This window comes from Piliocolobus tephrosceles, chromosome 17, assembly GCF_002776525.5.
Source record: "Piliocolobus tephrosceles isolate RC106 chromosome 17, ASM277652v3, whole genome shotgun sequence".
In the NCBI taxonomy this organism is placed as follows: domain Eukaryota; kingdom Metazoa; phylum Chordata; class Mammalia; order Primates; family Cercopithecidae; genus Piliocolobus; species Piliocolobus tephrosceles.
Genome location: NC_045450.1, coordinates 51,594,377 through 51,612,870, shown reverse-complemented (window position 1 = coordinate 51,612,870; position 18,494 = coordinate 51,594,377). Strand labels below are relative to the sequence as shown.

The window sequence follows — 18,494 nt, the reverse complement described above, 5'->3', positions numbered from 1 at the left end:
CTATATTATTTTTGTAAAATTCTGCTTGTTGCATTAGGACACACACAAAAAAACTACCAGGTAGTATGATTCTTGAAATGATTTTTATTTCTAGGAAAGTCTCAAAACATATCTCAAATATTGTTTGTCCTTCTGTTTTCTAAAGCAAGTTTCTGAATTTTCTTGAATTGTTTTTCTTGCTATGTTTTGTTACTCATCCTTTAAAGTGTTTTGTTTTTTTTTTTTTTTGCTAAATTTTATTTAATTTTTTATTTAGATAAGTTTTTTATTGTAAATTCTAGGGGATTTCAGTATGTGTTTTGGAGCCTAGATTAAGTACTTTTGATTAATATACTGCTTCTTTGGTCTGCTAATTGAGTAAGCACATATCAGTTTGTCAGAAATTTTATTGTATGACTAATAAATATCAATTACATGAGATTTGGTTAAGAACCATCCCCAGTTAGGTAATTTTTTATTTTGTTCAGCATATTTTAAAGCATGTTTGTGACAATGCATTGAAATTAAAATTATATTTTATATTTCAGTTTACTGTCAGCAGACTTTGTGTACTTCAGAGTTACTTGAAGACTTAACTTGGTTCTTATCTAATGATTCAAACATAAATTTGAAAAGAATGTCTGTTTATGTTATTTTGGTTCTGGTTTCAAACAATAGTAAGTACATTCTCTTATGAATATTTGAAAACTAATCAATTGGAACAGCCATTATTAATTTTTTATTTGAGTTCTTATATCCTTTTTTTTTTGGAAACAGAGTCTTGCTCTGGCACCCAGGCTGGAGTGCAGTGGCATGATCTCGGCTCACTGCAACCTCTGCCACCCGGTTCAAGTGATTCTTCTGCCTCAGCCTACTGAGTAGCTGGGATTACAGGCACATGCTATCATGCCCAGCTAATTTTTGGATTTTTTAGTAGAGACAGGGGTTTCACCATGTTGGCCAGACTGGTCTCAAATAGTGCTGGGATTACAGGTATGAGCCACTGCTCCTGGCTCAGTGTCTTTTTTTAACCTCACCTCTGAGAAATACTAGTTTAAAGAAAAGTGGGTTATTAGCATGTATTTAATCATTCAATACTTATTAATTTTAAGAAATAATAAAGTAATTTATAGTGCTTAGCGTTGAAAGGTAACAGGTTTAAAGAGAATAAGAGAGGCATTTAATGAATTAGTTTAGTTGATTTTCTGTTGAATTGACCATTTAGTTACAGTTTTTACAGTATAAACCAGTGATGGTTTTTATTTTGGAATAATTTTAGATTTACAGAAAAGTTGCAAAGATAATATGTTCCCATATACTTACTGCTCAGTTATATTTTAACTTTTTAAAATTTTAATTCTTCAAATTATTAGAAATTCTGTAAGTATTTAAAATGTTTCTAGGCCAGGTGTGGTAGATCATCCCTGTAATCCCAGCATTTTGCCAGCATTTTGGGAGGCCAAGGTGGGAGGATACCCTTTTTTTTTTTTTTTTTTTTTTTTTTGAGACAGAGTCTTGCTCTGTCGCCCAGGCTGGAGTGCAGTGGCCGGATCTCAGCTCACTGCAAGCTCCGCCTCCCGGGTTTATGCCATTCTCCTGCCTCAGCCTCCCCAGTAGCTAGGACTACAGGCGCCCACCACCTCGCCCGGTTAGTTTTTTGTATTTTTTTTAGTAGAGACAGGGTTTCACCGAGTTAGCCAGGATGGTCTTGATTTCCTGACCTTGTGATCCGCCCGTCTCAGCCTCCCAAACTGCTGGGATTACAGGCTTAAGCCACCGCGCCCAGCCATGTGGGAGGATACCTTAAGCCCAGGAGTTTGAAACCAGCCTAGGTAACACAGTGAGACCTTGTCTCTCTACAAAGAAATTAAAAGAAAAAAAGAAAAAGAAAAATTAACTGGGTGTGGTGGCACACACCTGTACTACCAGCTACTTGGGAGGCTGAGGTGGGAGAATTGAGTGAGCTCTGGAGGTTGAGGCTGCTGCAGTGAGCTGTGATCAAGCCACTGCACTCCAACCTGAGTGACAGAGCGAAACCCTGTCTCAAAAAAAAGAAATGCTTCTAGGTAGGCATGGTGGGTCACATCTGTAACCCCAGCACTTGGGGAGGCCAAGGCGGTGTAGCCCCTTTCCTGTGTCACCCAGGTCCCAGCACAACAACCATATTCAGTACCAGCAGACTCTCTCATGCCACCCTTCCTGCTAGAGGGGAAATGGTATGGGCATCAATAGAGGGGGACGTCTGGGTGGTTGTAGAGCTCAAGGCCCAAACCCCCAGGGTGTTGGGTGGGGGTGGGGCAGCCTCAGGGAAGCTAGGCATCAGGTTGTATCCTTTGAAGCGGAGGAGTCAAGCCTTACCTTCTTCTGCTAGCAGTAGCTGGTCCCTCACCCCTCTAGTCCTCTGCTATTATTGTTTCCATGGGGAGGGTCACAGACCCAGACACAATGGTAGTCTGAGCAGGCTCAGGCAATTCAGCTAAGCCTCTTGCCAGAGAGGCCCGAGGAGTCGCCTTCTTGCCAGGTGTGCACTTTAAAAAAAAATATTTCTAGATTTTGTTTTATTTTGGAAAAACTAGAAAATGTCAAATTTATTTATTTTTCCATTTTGGAACTTATCTTGATACTGTAACACAGAACCATGATGCAAAGTAAGAGTTTTATAATTTTTAGAGGAATTTGAATGCAATTAGTCTCTAAGCAGTAGTGATATATTTTTCATAATAATCTTGATTACAGATTTTTATCCACAGTAATTCTGTTATACTTTGTAATACTTTAAAGTTGTTTAAAAGTTATTTATTTATTAAAATAAAATTTCTGTTATTCATTTCTGCAAGACTATTTGTAAATAAAACTCATATTTTTATATGGCTATTTTTTTAAGGGACCGGACAAACACTTGTGAGAGAAACAGGTTGTATTACGGTTCTGTCACGGTTATTCAGGTAAACAAATACAAATTTCTTTTTGTTAATTATTAATTACTTAGGACCTTAACACATTTGTATTAATTTACTTTCTTTTCTTTTTGACCTAATAGGACAGTTATTTCAAAATATGAGTTGGATTTGTCAGATAAAAATGTTTTCCAGAGTTATCAGTTGTGGTCTTCAGTGTGTAGTACTCTGTGTGTCTGTGTCAACAATCCTCAAAATGGTAACTATCTGTAATGTTTAAATATAAAAATAAAGATAAAAACAAATGAAAACTGATGTTTTCCAATTGTCATATTAAATCATGATTGATTTTGTCTTCTTTCAGATGAGAATCAAATGTTTTGTTGTTCACTTTTTCCACATGCTAATGAATGGCTAAAAAATTGCATGAAACCTGAGATAATTCGCCCTATTTGCTCATTTATTGGACTCACTCTTGCAAATAACAGTAAGTATTCATTATTTTCTAGGTCATAGTTGAAGAAACATTTCAAAGCATAATAAAAACTATTGAATTTATTATTGAATCAATTGAGTCCTTGTAATTTGGGTTATTTTGGATGTATTTAGACTCTTAAAGATAAGAAAATCTTAAAAGTGGATATTTTTAGGAGGATATTGGGAAGATGGTGGTAGCAGCATCGTTTTTTTAATCTCCCCAGAAATTCTCATTAAACGGAGAAACCAAATAGCAAGACTAAATACCCATAGAGTGTGTTCTCTGATCACAAGGTAATTAAATTAGAAATGAATAAAAACAAAACATCTAGAAAAGCCCCAAATATCTGGTAATTAAACAACTTGTACTAAAATCCATGAGTCAATGCATAAATCATAAGGAAAATTATAAAATGTTTCTAACTGAATAATAATGAAAATACAACATTAGGCAGGGCATGGTGGCTCACGCCTGTAATCCCAGCACTTTGGAAGGCTGAGGCAGGCGGATCACTTGAGGTCAGGAGTTCGAGACCAGCCTGACCAACATGGTGAAACCCCATCTCTACTAAAAATACAGAAATTAGCTGGGCATGGTGGCAACAATTAGCTGGGCTGGTGGCAGACACCTATAATCCAAACTGCTTGGGAGGCTGAGGCAGGAGAATCGCTTGAGCCCAGGAGACAGAAGTTGCAGTGAGCCACAATCGCACCATTGCACTCCATCCTGGGCAACAGCAGAATGATATTCTGTCTCAAAAAAAAAAAAAAAAAAAGCCAGACACAGTGGCTCATACCTGTAATCCCAGCACTTTGGGAGGCCGAGGCGGGTGGATCACTTGAGGTCAGGAGTTTGAGACCACATTTGGCCTAACCAACATGTGAAACCTTGTCTCCACTGAAAATACAAAAATTAGACGGGTGCCTGTAATCCCAGCTACTCAGGAGGCGGAGGCAGGAGAATCTCTTGAACCTGGGAGGTAGAGATTGCAGTGAGCTGAGATCACACCACTGCACTCCAGCCTGGGTGACAGAGTGAGACTCCGTCTCAAAAAAAAAAAAAAAAATTAAAACTCTGTGATTCTGCAAAACAGTGTTGAGAGGGAAATTTATAGTATTAAGGCTTGTATAAGAAAAGAAGAAAGGTCTCAAGTCAATTATACTAGTTTCTGCCTGGGTGTGGTGGCTCACACCTGTAATCCCAGCACTTTGGGAGTCCGAGGTGGGGGATCACTTGATGTCAGGAGTTCCAGACCAGCCTGGCCAACATGATGAAACCTTGTCTCTACTAAAAATACAAAAACATTAGCCTGGTGTGGTGGTGTGCACATGTAATCCTGGCTACTTGGGTGGCTGAGGCAGGAGAATCGCTTGAACCTGGGAGGCAGAGGTTGCAGTGAGCCAAGATCATACCACTGCACTCCAGCCTGAGCAACAGAGAGAGACTCTGTCTCAAAAATAAATAAATAAATAAATAAATTAAAAATCGTATTAGCTTCTACCTAAGAAATTAGCAAACCAAGCAAGTTAAAATAAGCATAACAAAGGAAATAATGAGATTAGAAATCGTGAAATAGAGAAAAGCATAGAATAGAGAAAAATAACTGAAACATGAGCTAATTCTTTGAAAAGATCAATAAGTGATCCTTTAGCCAGACTGATCACAAAGTAACGAGAGAAAGCTCAGATTACCAGTGCCAGGAATGATAACTTCACTATAGATCTTAACAGATATTAAGAGTAATGAAAGAATAGTAGAAACAGCTTTATGTCATGACATTTTACAACTTAGATGAGTTGGACAAATTCTTTGAAAGATACAAACTACCAAACAAAGCTCACCCAAGAAGAACTAGTAACCTGAATATTCCTATATCTGTTAAATAAGTCAAATTTGTAGTTTAAAAGCTTAACACAAGCCTGGGCATGGTTGCACATGCCTATAGTCCCAGCTATTGGGAGACTGAGCTGGGAGGATCACTTGAGCCTGGAAGTTCAAGGGTATAGTCTGCTATTATCATACCTGAGAATAGTCACTGCAGCCTGGGCAACATAGCAAGAACCCACCTCTTAAACAATAACAACAACAACAACAACAAACAAACAAAAAACAATGCAAAGACGCAAAACAAAACCTTAGCTTAGGAAATTCCAGGCCTTAATGGCTTCATTGGCAAATTCTGCCAAACATTTCAGGAGACAAACCAATAATTTCACATAAATTATTCCAGGAAATAGAAGTGGGATAAACACTTCCCAACGTATAAGGCCGGCATTACAGCGATATCAGAACCCAGACACAACATTATGAGAAACTGTTGGCTAATAGCTCTAGAACATAGATATAAAAATCCTTAACAAAATATTAACAAATCTAATTTAGCATTAGAAAATATTAACAAATCTAATTTAGCATATAGAAAAGATAATACATTATGACCAAGTGGCATGTATCCCAGGAATGCAAGATTGGTTTAACATTAGAAAATTCATCATATGTACAGTCTAGAAAAGAAGAACAATATGATAATTTCAATAGATGCAGGAAAAGCATTTGACATAATTCAACATACATCTGTAAACTCATGGTAAACTAGGAACAGAAGGAAACTTCCTTAATGTGATAGGACCTCTACAAAATACTACAAGTAGCACACTTAATGGCAAAAGACTTAATGTTTTCCCCTTGAGACTGGAAAAAAGATAAGACGCTAGGTGTAGTGACTTATGCCTATAATCCCAGCACTTTGGGAGGCCGAGGCAGGAGGACCACTTGAATCTAGGAGTTCAAGACCAGCCTGGGCAACATAGAAAGACCCTGTATCTACAAAAAATTTAAAAACTAGCCAGGTGTAATGATTTACACCTATAGTCTCAGCTACTTGAGAGGATTGCTTGAGCCTGGGAGGTCAAGGCCGCAGTGAGTTATGATTCTGCTATTGCACTCCAGCCTGGGCAACAGGGAGATCTGTAACACACACACACACAACGGAAATAAAAAGAAAATAAATTGATGATATATATAATACTCTGGATTGTAAGACTCAACATTGTAAGAATGTCACTTTCAAATTCATCTCTAGATTCATGGAATTCTCAAGCAAAATCCCAGCAGATATTTCTCTAGAAATTAACAAGCTGATTCTAAACTTACATGGAATACAGAGGGCCTAGGATAATTGAAACTTTTGGGGAAAAAAGGATAAAACCGTAGGACTATGTTGCCTGATTTTAGTACTTTTACAGAAATCAAGAAAGCGTGGCATTGGTGTAGGTATAGACTTAGAGATTTTTTTTTTTTTTTTTTTTTTTCTGGAGACAGAATTTCACTCTTGTTGCTTAGGCTGGAGTGCAATGGTATGGTCTCGACTCAGTGCAACCTCCACCTCCCGGTTTCAAGTGATTCTCCTGTCTCAGCCTCCTGAGTAGCTGGGATTACAAGCACCCGCCACCATGCCTGGCTAAGTTTTGTATTTTTAGTAGAGATGGGGTTTCACCATGTTGGCCAGGCTGGTCTTGAACTCCTGATCTCAGGTGATCCTCCCACCTTGGCCTCCCAAAGTGCTAGGATCACAGGCATGAGCCACCACACCCGACCTTGTAGACTTACCTATTAAGGAAATAAAAGTGAGAGCCCAGAAATAGACTCATACATATATCATTGTTAATTGTCTACAAAGATGCCATTGTAATTCTGTGGAGGAAAAGATATTTTCAACAAATAATGCTAGAAAAAGTGGATATCTGTATGCAAAATATGAATCCGAACCCTTATACAGTATACAAAACCTAACTTGAAATAGTTCATAGACTTAAATGTAACAGTGAAAAATATAAAACGTGGACAAAAGCAGAAAATTCTCACAACTTGGGGGTAGGCAAAGGTTTCTAAGGACACAAAAAGCGTGAATAACTAAAGAAAAAATGGTAAATTGGACTTCATTGAAATAATTTTGCTCTTCAGAAGAGCTTGCTATGAGGATGAAAGGTAAGCTAGACTGAGAGAAAATATTTGAGAAATATTTATCTAATTAAGAATTTGTACCCAGAAACTTGTAAAAAGCTCTTATAAATCGATAAGACAAAAGCAACCTGATGATTTAAAAAGTGGGCAAAAGATTTGAACAGATATGGCCGGGCGCGGTGGCTCAAGCCTGTAATCCCAGCACTTTGGGAGGCCGAGACGGACGGATCACGAGGTCAGGAGATCGAGACCATCCTGGCTAACACGGTGAAACCCCGTCTCTACTAAAAATACCAAAAATTAGCCGGGCGAGGTGGCTGGCGCCTGTGGTCCCAGCTACTCGGGAGGCTGAGGCAGGAGAATGGCGTGAACCCGGGAGGCAGAGGTTGCAGTGAGCTGAGATCCAGCCACTGCACTCCAGCCTGGGCGACAGAGCAAGACTCCGTCTCAAAAAAAAAAAAAAAAAAAAATGATTTGAACAGATACTTTAGCAAAGAAGATGTGAATATTAAATAAGCACTTGAAAAGATGTTTAAGATTGGCTGGGCATGGTGGCTTATGCCTGTAATCCCAGTGCTTTGGAAGGCCAAGGAGGGAGAATCGCTTGAGCCCCGGAGTTTGAGACCAGACTGGGCAATGTAGTGAGACCCTGTCTCTACAAAAACACTTTAAAAATTAGCCAAATATGGTGGCATGCACCTGTAGTCCTAGTTACTCAGGAAGCTGAGGTGGGAGAATCACTTGAGTCCAGGAGTTCAAGCTTACAGTAAGCTATGATCACACCACTGCACTCCAGCCTGGGTGACAGAGCCAGAGCAAGACTCTGTCTCGGGAAAAAAAAAAAAAAAAAATGCTCAAGAAATAATTAGTTACCAGAGAAATCCAAATTAAAATCCCAAAGAGATATTACTACACACCAACTAGCATGTTAAAAATAAAAAGTGATCATGCTAAATATTGGCAAAGGATGTGGAACAACTAGAACTTTTACACATTGCTAATGTATATCTATATTCAAGTGTTTGAAACAAATACTCGTGTCACATGCAAAGGATGTATCTCTAGAATTCAAAAAAAATTGGAATCTATTTCCATGATACCCTGACAGTCCCTTTATCTCTAAAAGCCAACTTTAATGAGTGATAGTTATAGGACTTCATTACCTTCAGTGAACTACAGATTAGAGAAAATCTAAAATATTCAGTATACAATAAATGTGGTCTAGGATGTTCTTCTGCTTATATGCCTGAGTTTTTGTCACGTAGGCTATAACTAAGAATCTGTGGTAACACACTGCCATTTTCATCTAAGCATTAACAAATGCTTATTTTTTTTTTTTTTTTTTTTTTGAGCTAGAGTCTTATTCACTCTGTCATGATTGTACAGTGGCACAATCATGGGTCACTGCAGCCTCAAACCTCTGGGCCTAAGCGATCCCCCTGCCTTAGCCTCCTGAGGTGCTGGGACTACACGCACACACCACTGAGCCTGGCTAATTTTTACTTTGATTTTTTTTTAGAGATGGGGTCTCACTATGTTGCCCAGGCTGATAATGAACTTCTGAATTCAAGCAATCCTCCTGCCTCAGCCTCTCAAAAATGCTAGGATTACAGACATGAGCTACTACCACACCCAGCCTCTTTTCTGAAGATTTTTAAAAAGTGGAAATACTTCCTAGTAAAGAAGTCTATTTTGGAGCCACCATAATATTGAAAATGTTTGCCTGCCCTTAAATAATGTTTCTGGGCTGGGCACCATGGCTCACGCCTGTAATCCTAACAGTTTGGGAGGCCGAGGCAGGCACGTTGCTTTAGTTCAGGAGTTCGAGACCAGCCTGGGGAACATGGTGAAACCCCGTCTCTACCAAAAATACAAAAATTACCTGGACATGGTGGTGCACGCCTGTAGTCATTAAAGGCATGAGCTACCATGCCCAGCCCAGAATTATTTTCAACTAGGAAACAAAAGACTTCAGATTTAGAAAAATAGATGCCGGTCATTGAATCTTTGCTTGGAATAGTTGTTATGACTCTCAGGGATGTGTTATAATTTTATGCTCCAAGAAGTAAAAGAATTAGGTGTAAATATGACAGATGAGATGTATGCTCTTTTAGAACAGTTAAATTACTTTGCATCTTGAGGAGTCAAACAATCTGAGGAATTAGTTATGTTGGATTGCAGAAAATAGGCAGCTTGGGCTGGGCGCGGTGGCTCAAGCCTGTAATCCCAGCACTTTGGGAGGCCGAGACGGGCGGATCACGAGGTCAGCAGATCGAGACCATCCTGGCTAACACGGTGAAACCCTGTCTCTACTAAAAATGCAAAAAACTAGCCGGGCGAGGTGGCAGGCGCCTGTAGTCCCAGCTACTCCGGAGGCTGAGGCAGGAGAATGGCGTGAACCTGGGAGGCGGAGCTTGCAGTGAGCAGAGATCCAGCCACTGCACTCCAGCCTGGGCGACAGAGCAAGACTCCGTCTCAAAAAAAAAGAAAAAAAAAAAAAAAAAAAAAATAGGCAGCTTGCTAATTACCAAGATAAATGAATGACTGTATTCTTTATAACTCTGTTGAAATACTTGTTTAATAATGTTGAGGGATAGGTTTCTTTTTGGTTTTTTGTTTTGTTTTGTTTTTGTTTGTGTTTTGAGACAGAGTCTCACTCAGTAGCGTTAGCTCAGCTCATTGCAACCTCTGCCTCCCGGGTTCAAGTGGTCCTCCTGCCTCAGGCACCTGAGTAGCTGGGATTATAGGTGTGTACCACCACAACCAGCTTATTTTTTTAATTTTTTTTTTTTTTTTTTTTTGAGACGGAGTTTCTCTCTGTTGCCCAGGCTGGAGTGCCGTGGTGCAATCTCGGCTCACTGCAAGCTCCGCCTCCCGGGGTCACGCCATTCCCCTGCCTCAGCCTCCCGAGTAGCTGGGACTACAGGCGCCCACCACCATGCCCATCTAATTTTTTGTATTTTTAGTAGAGACGGGGTTTCACCATGTTAGCCAGGATGGTCTCTATCTCCTGACCTTGTGATCCGCCTATCTCGGCCTCCCAAAGTGCTGGGATTACAGGTGTGAGCCACCATGCTCAGCCCAAAGGGCAGCTTAATAATGCTGTTCTTACAAAATAGAGCAGTTCTTACTAAATGAAACAAAAAAGATTTCTAATACACAAGAAATACTCTACTATACATATAATTTTACCATGTCAAAGTAAGGTACTTATGTAAATAAATAATCTATTTTATGATTATGTATATGCACAGGTAAAGATTGGATTTTTCTTTAATTTTGGGATTTTTAGAAAGTATTTGAAAAGACCAAGTTAATGTTATATTTAGTGCAAATTGATTGAATAAAACCATTCAGCTGTCTTGTTTGAAATATTAATAGTTTTGCTACTTTATTCTTTAAGCATATGTTCAGAAATACTTCATATCTGTGGGTGGACTGGATGTATTGTCTCAAGTTCTCGTGCAACTGGAATCTGATTCACATGAGACTCTTTCCAGTGCTAAACTTGCAGTGGTTGTGACAAAGACTGTGGATGCATGCATTGCTGATAATCGTGAGTGACAGTGCTTACCAGTTTTTTTCAAATTGAATTTTCTTTGAATATAGCATGAAGAGTGTTGAAATAGTAGCTTGAACAGTAACATGGTTCAGACTAACAGTTTCTCACAAGTGGAAGGGAGTATTAGAAATTATCCAACATGGCCAGGCGCAGTGGCTTATGCCTGTAATCCCAGCACTTTGGGAGGCTGAGGCAGGCAGACCACTTGAGGTTGGGAGTTCAACACCAGCGTGGCCAACATGGTGAAACCTTGTCTCTACTAAAAATAAAAAAATTAGCCGAATGTGGTGGTGAGTGCCTGTAATTCCGGTTACTTCGGAGGCTGAGGCAAGAGAATCACTTGAACCCAGGAAGTGGAGGTTGCAATGAGGGAGCTGAGATCACACCACTGCACTCCAGCCTGGGCGACAAGTGCAAAACTCTGGAAGAAAAAGGCAACATTAAATTAAATATTTCAGGCTGTGTATGGTGGCTCACACCTGTAATCCCAGCACTTTGGGAGGCCAAGATGGGAGGATTGCTTGAAGCCAGGAGTTTGAGACCAGCTTGGTCAACATAGCAAGACTCCATCTCTCAAAAAAAAAAAATAATAGTAATAATAATATTCAAATGAGAAACCAAGGGATATTTTTGAGATTAAGGAATGGAAAACCCAATTTATGTGAAGAATACATCTCTTTCTGCTAAGTATGAGGTTGGACTTACCCAACACAGCATTACTAGTGAGTGGCAGAACCGTACTTGAACTCATGGCTGCTGCTTCTCACATGTGCAAACACTGAAGAGTAAGAAACTCTATTGGTATTCACAAACAACTAGGGGGCAAAAAATAGATGGTTTTTTAAAAAGTGGTTATTGAGGGCCTGCTATGTGCTGAGCTTTACAAGTACAAAAATGACTAAGATGTAGTCCCTTGAGGAATTCACAACTTTTTTGTTGGTATTAATGTTGTTAGACTCTGGGTGAATTCTGTTAAAAGCCACATTTGGAGAAATATAGCTTAAAATGGTGAACTTTTTTTTTTTTTTGAGACGGAGTCTTGCTCTCTTGCCCAGGCTGGAGTGCAGTGGTGTGATCTCGGCTCACTGCAAGCTCCGCCTCCTGGGTTTAAGCGATTCTCCTGCCTCAGCCTCCTGAGTAGCTGGTACTACAGGTGCCCACCACCACACCCAGCTAATTTTTTTTGTGTGTTTTTAGTAGAGACAGGGTTTCACCATGTTAGCCAGGATGATCTCGATCTCCTGACCTCGTGATCCACCTGCCTCGGCCTCCCAAACTGCAGGGATTGCAGGCGTGAGCCACCACGCCTGGCCAAAAAATGGAGGACTTTTTGACTTTTGTCAATCTCAGCATAGCTTCGCATATGCTTCATTGTAAGTCAGCAAAACTGTGGTCAGTTAATAGTGTATTTTAAATGACAGCAGGAACTGATGATGTAGGAAAGTCTTTACTATCCAATCTAGATAAGAAGAGGTAGGTAAGGGGAGAGTAAGCATACTCAGCTTTTAGGTAGTTAGTGGTACTTCATCTTCACAGCATTCTGCAGAACAATTAAGAAAAAAAATTCTTCAAAAAATTTGCTTTAGTAATATGTCTTTAGTATGGGAAGAAAGAGTAATGAGGGTTATAGTAATAAGCAACCATCTTATTACAATGAATTTATATTTTATTTATATTCACACATACACATATTTATTAGATGTTATCATATGTGTATATTTAATGTTATATAGATATATAACATTCTATCTGAATAAGCTGAAAAATGTATATATACATTTATAAGTTTTAAATTTGTACTATCTTTTTTTCCTATTTTATACTAATAGCTACTTTTGGGATAGTACTCTCCAAGTACCACATTGTTTCAAAACTTCTGGCATTACTGCTTCATGAAAGTCTGGATTCAGGAGAAAAATTTAGCATCATGCTTACTCTTGGTCATTGCACAGAGGATTGTGGTAAATATTGGATTTATTGAGTGTGGTTATTAAAATAGTAGAGTGGAAATATACTTCTGTTTTTTTTTTTTTCTTCCAGTCATGTGAAGGTCTTAAAAGTATTGCTTTTCTTCTAGTTATTCAGACCTCAAACTAATCATTTCAGCTTCTAATTCTCCTTCACTCATTGTATTAAGTCAGTCATTAAGACCTGTAGTTCTACTTCTGTTTACCCCTCTTGATCCCTTTCTGTCCAATTCCAGTGCTGCTCTTCCATAGTAGGCCCTCAAACCCACATCTTTCATCAATATTATTGCAGTGGTTTTCTCACTGCAGCACAGGGAGAAAGCTCTTTCCCTTCTATCTTCATTTTTTAGTCCACTCTGCACCTTGCTGCACAAATCTGATTCTGTTCTCCTTGTTAAAATGTTGAAAGATTCTTTCTTTTTCTACCTATTACTGTCTTCTCTCTCTTTTCTTTCTTCTCCCCTTTTTACTTTCCTCCTCCTCTCTACTTTCCTCTCATTTTCCCTCTGTTCAATCTACTTCTTCTTACCAATTCTCTCCACTTTCCTCTCTACCCCTCTCTCTCCTTCTAATCTCCTGTCTCTGCTCTTTCAGTTCTCACTTTTCCACTCTCCTCCCTTTGCTCTCTCTTGCTTCTCCCATTCTTTCTTCCTTCCCCTACACTTTCTACTCCCTCCATTAGTTTATCTATTCTTTCCCTTAACTTCTGTGTAATTTAGGATTGATTATACCCTTTTTCAAACCAAGCGAGGGCAGTTTTACTCTTATGAGTTATGATACTACTCTGTGGCTGCATTTCAGAGATCACTTATGAGACAGGTATTTTGTGTAAGTGAACTTTTTTTTTTTTTTTGAGACGGAGTTTTGCTCTTGTTGCCCAAGTTGGAGTGCAATGGCACAATCTTGGCTCACTGCAGCCTCCGCCACCCAGGTTCAAGCAATTCTCCTGTCTCAGCCTCCCAAGTAGCTGGGATTACAGGCGTGCACCACCACGCCTGGCTAATTTTGTATTTTTAGTAGAGATGAAGTTTCTCCATGTTGGTCAGGCTGGTCTCGAACTCCTGACCTCAGGTCATCTGCCCGCCTCGGCCTCCCAAAGTTCTGGGATTACAGGCCTGAGCCACTGAGCCCGGCCTTAAGTGAATTATTTCTGTATTAAAAATCCTTTTGAGCCGGGCGCGGTGGCTCAAGCCTGTAATCCCAGCACTTTGGGAGGCCGAGATGGGCGGATCACAAGGTCAGGAGATAGAGACCATCCTGGCTAACACGGTGAAACCCCGTCTCTACTAAAAAATACAAAAAACTAGCGGGGCGAGGTGGCAGGCGCCTGTAGTCCCAGCTACTCGGGAGGCTGAGGCAGGAGAATGGCGTGAACCCGGGGGGCAGAGTTTGCAGTGAGCTGAGATCCGGCCACTGCGCTCCAGCCTGGGCGACAGAGCGAGACTCCGTCTCAAAAAAAAAAAAAAAAAAATCCTTCTGGAGGCTAGATGTGGTGGCTCACGCCTGTAATTCCAGAACTTTGGGAGGCTGACATAGGCAGATCACGAGGTCAGGAGTTCGAGACCAGCTTGGCGAGCATGTTGAAACTCTGTCCTACTAAAAATACAAAAAATTAGCTGGGCATGGTGGTGCGCCCCTGTAGTCCCAGCTACTCGGGAGGCTGAGGCAAGAGAATTGCTTGAACCCAGCAGGCGGAGGTCGCAGTGAGCCGAGATCACGCCACTGCACTCCAATCAGAGTGCCAGAGCGAGACTCCGTCTCAAAAAAAAAAAAAAAAAAAAATCCTTTTGAAACTATGTGTTTCTCTATTTTAAAAATTTGTTGTTGTTGTTTTGTTTTTGTTTTTTGAGACAAAGCCTCACTCTGTTGCCCAGACTGAAGTGCAATGGCTGGACCTTGGCTCACTGCAGCCTCCACCTCCCAGGTTCAAGCAGTTCTTGTGCCTCAATTTCCTGAGAAGTTGGGATTACAAGTGCCTGCCACCATGCCTGGCTAATTTTTTTGCATTTTTTGTAGAGACCAGGTTTCACCATGTTGGCCAGGCTGGTCTTGGACTCCTGACCTCAAGTGATCCACCCATCTCAGCCTCCCAAAGTGCTGGGATTACAAGAGTGAGCCACCGTTCCTGGCCTATTTTTAAAATTTTGAACTATGTTCATGATTACCACAAGGAAGAATTACGACCTCATATAGATAGTTTATGATAAAATCATTGTCCTCTTTAACTGTGTGTTTTCCAGAGGAAAATCAGTATGACCTTTTTAAAAACAATGGGCTTCCACTCATGATTCAAGCTTTAACTGAATCTCAGAATGAGGAACTGAACAAAGCTGCCACATTTGTGCTTCACAACTGCAAAAAAATTAGTAAGTGTACTATTACTTTAAGAACATACCAACCAAAGTTTATAAAGGGGAATTTATATCTGCTTTCATGAGCCAACGCCTTTTAGCTCTCAGATTCTTCTTACATTTGAAAAGCAGCGTAGGCCCTGCACAGTGACTCATGCCTGTAATCCCAGCACTTTGGGAGACCAAGGCAGGCAGATTGCTTGAGTCCAGGAGTTCAAGACCAGTCTGGGCAACATAGAGAAACTCTGTCTCTATAAAAAAAAAAAAAAAAAAAGAAAGAAAAAATTATCTGGCCTGGTGGCACATGCCTGCCAGCTACTTGGGAAGCTGAGGTAGAAGGATCATCTGAGCTCAGGAGGTGCTCAGGTTGAGGCTACAATGAGCTGTGTTTGCACCACTGCCCTCCAGCCTGGCTCATACAGTGAGACCCTGTCTCAAAAAAAAGTCAGAGTGTATAATTTGGACATGACAACTAGGGTATATTCAGCATATACAAACCCACGTGGAAGAGAGCAGCAGTATAGATAATTCACTATTTTATGCCATGTGCACAAATTTAGTTTGCAGGAATTAAATTTGTGGACTAAGGGTTATTTACTGTTAAATCGTAAGTACATTTATTTATTTTTAAATGTTTGGGCTGGGCGCGGTGGCTCACGCCTGTAATCCCAGCACTTTCAGAGGCCTAGGCAGGCGGATCATGAGGTCAGGAGTTGGAGACCAGCCTGGCCAACATGGTGAAACCCTATCTCTACTAAAAATACAAAAAAAATTAGCCAGGCATGGTGGCGCACGCCTGTAGCCCCAGCTACACGGGAGGCTGAGGCAGAAGAATTACTTGAACCCCGGAGGCAGAGGTTGCAGCAAGCCGAGATCGTGCCACTGCACTCCAGCCTGGGCGACAGAGCAAGACTCCGTCTCAAAAAAAAAAAGTTTGAGTTTCTGTTATGTGCCGGGCAGTGTGCTAGGCATCAGAGACATCAGGGATACCGTGATGGAAAAACAGTCTGTGTGTTCACAGAGCTTAGTTTAACTAGAGAAATAGACAGTAACTCAAAAAATGAGATCATGTGTTATTATAAATTGACATAACAAGTATAAAGGGATAGACCACAGGTCTTTAAGAGCCTATAACAAAGAAATCTGGTCTAGATGTGGAGCAGAAAAGGCTTTGGGAGCTGAGAACTGAATGTCTAGAGTTAATTAGGTGAAAAGAAGGAATTTGTTATCAGTGAGCATCTCAGGCATAAGCAACAGTGAGGCAAAAAGGCCCTGTGATAGGAGGGAAGGAACCTGGTGCACTTAAGGAATTGATGGCCAGTGTAGCTTGAGCTCAGAGGGCAGTGGCCATGATAAGAATTTTGATCTTTGTGGAAGAAAAACTGCAGACACAGTATGTTAAAAAAAACAAAACAAAACAAAACAAAACAAAAACGATTATAGGAAGGAATCAATTTATGAACATTTTTTTTTTAAAAAACTACTTTATTTCTGAGACAAAGTCTCACTTTGTCACCGGGGCTAGAGTGCAGTGGTGCAATCTCTGTTCACTGCAGCCTCTGCCTCCTGGGTTCGAGGAATTCTTATGCCTCAGCCTCCGGAGTGTCTGGTATCTGGTACTACAGGTGTGTGCCACGATGCCTGGCTAATTTTTTTTTTTTTTTTTTTTTTTGAGTTTCACCATATTGGCCAGGCTGGCCTTGAGTTCCTGACCTCAAGTGATCCTCCCGCCTCGGCATCCCAAAGTGCTAGGATTACAAGTGTGAGCCACTGTGCCCGGCCTAAAAAGCTAACTACTTTAAAACCAGTATGCATGTACCTGAGAGCGTTTATGTGCCTGGCATAACGTATTTGCATGTTTTTTCTTCTGTAACTCTGAAGAGTAAAGTCTAATTTATGACTGTTTGAGTTCTGGGCCTCTGCTAGGTACTCTTCCACTTACTTTTCAGTACCAATTAAGCTGTTAAGATAGTCTGGATGGAAAAATTTAGAGAAAGGAGAGGGTGGGGTATGAGGTTGTCCTTACATATAAAGTGTTCAACCTTTCATTCATTGTGTTTTTCCCATATTACAAAGCTGAGAAATTATCTCTAAGTCTAGGAGAATATCCTTTTGATGAAAATGAAACACAGCAATTAAAGGACATAAATGTGAAAGAGAAGAATCTTGAAGAGCACTGGAGGAAAGCAAAGGAAATTCTACACAGAATAGAGCAGCTTGAAAGAGAAGGAAATGAGGTTGGATTCTTTGTTTTAAAGAATATATAGAACTTTTTTCACATTTTTAAAATGTCTTTTTTTCTCCATACTACAGTGACATATACATTTAAAAAAATTTTTTTTGAGACAGAGTCTTGCTCTGTTGCCCAGGCTGGAGTGCAGTGATGTGATCTTGGCTTACTGCAACCTCCGCCTCCCAAGTTCAAGTGATTCTCATGCCTCAGCCTTTCAAGGAGATGTGCACCACCACACTCAGCTAATTTCTTTGTATTTTTAGTAGAGACAGGGTTTCCTCATGTTGGCCAGGCTGGTCTTGAACTCTTGACCTCAAGTGATCTGCCTGCCTTAGCCTCCCAAAATGTTGGGAATACAGGCGTGAGCCACCATGCCCAGCCAATATTTTTTAACAGTAGAGATTGGAGGGTAAAAAATTTTTTCTTCACAAGTTGTTTTTTAAAGTTTTAAATGGAAAACTCCATAGTAATACTTGAAGAATCATGCTTTGACAAAACAAAAAAAAGATTTTTAAAAAGTAGAAATGATGACTGAAAAGACAGGAAACATGGAATATTGAGCCAAGAGATCTAACATCTGAATAATTGGGGTTCAAGAAAGAGAAAAGTAGTAATAATCTAATAACCTCTTTCCTCTCTATATAAATATATTTATGTATGCATGCTTTGTGTCTTTGTATATGCATATATTAAAAAAATAAAAACAGTGTCCAAGTTAGTATAATATAGTGATTTTATTATTTTAATTGTCTGAGTAGTATTCACTATTGCAGATGTGCCATAATTGATTTAACCAGTCCTTTATTGATGGACATGTAAGTTATATTTAAATTTTTACCATTGGAAACAACTCTAAATACCTGCTACACATGTACCCGTGTGTGTGTATTATGTAACAGCTTTAATGATATATAATTCACAAACCGTACAGTTCACCCGTTTAAAGTACAGTCAACCCTTGGTATCTATGGGGAATTGGTTCCAGGACCTCCCACGGATACCCAAATTCATGGATGCTGGGAACTTTAGGGGAAGTTTAGGCAAGTTATTTAATCTCTTTGTGC

General features: G+C 40.0%; 1 protein-coding gene across 1 annotated transcript in view; it reads left to right on the top strand.

Annotated features, from left to right (window-relative positions):
* Nucleotides 1-18,494, top strand: part of TERB1 (telomere repeat binding bouquet formation protein 1) — a 48,957-nt gene that overhangs the window by 14,218 nt on the left and 16,245 nt on the right. Inside the window, exons 5-12 of the mRNA XM_023210109.1 lie at nucleotides 528-656; nucleotides 2,864-2,924; nucleotides 3,020-3,135; nucleotides 3,241-3,363; nucleotides 10,721-10,873; nucleotides 12,709-12,840; nucleotides 15,087-15,212; nucleotides 17,274-17,434. Coding sequence (XP_023065877.1) covers nucleotides 528-656; nucleotides 2,864-2,924; nucleotides 3,020-3,135; nucleotides 3,241-3,363; nucleotides 10,721-10,873; nucleotides 12,709-12,840; nucleotides 15,087-15,212; nucleotides 17,274-17,434 — 1,001 coding nt within the window. The remainder of the gene's footprint in view (nucleotides 1-527; nucleotides 657-2,863; nucleotides 2,925-3,019; nucleotides 3,136-3,240; nucleotides 3,364-10,720; nucleotides 10,874-12,708; nucleotides 12,841-15,086; nucleotides 15,213-17,273; nucleotides 17,435-18,494) is intronic.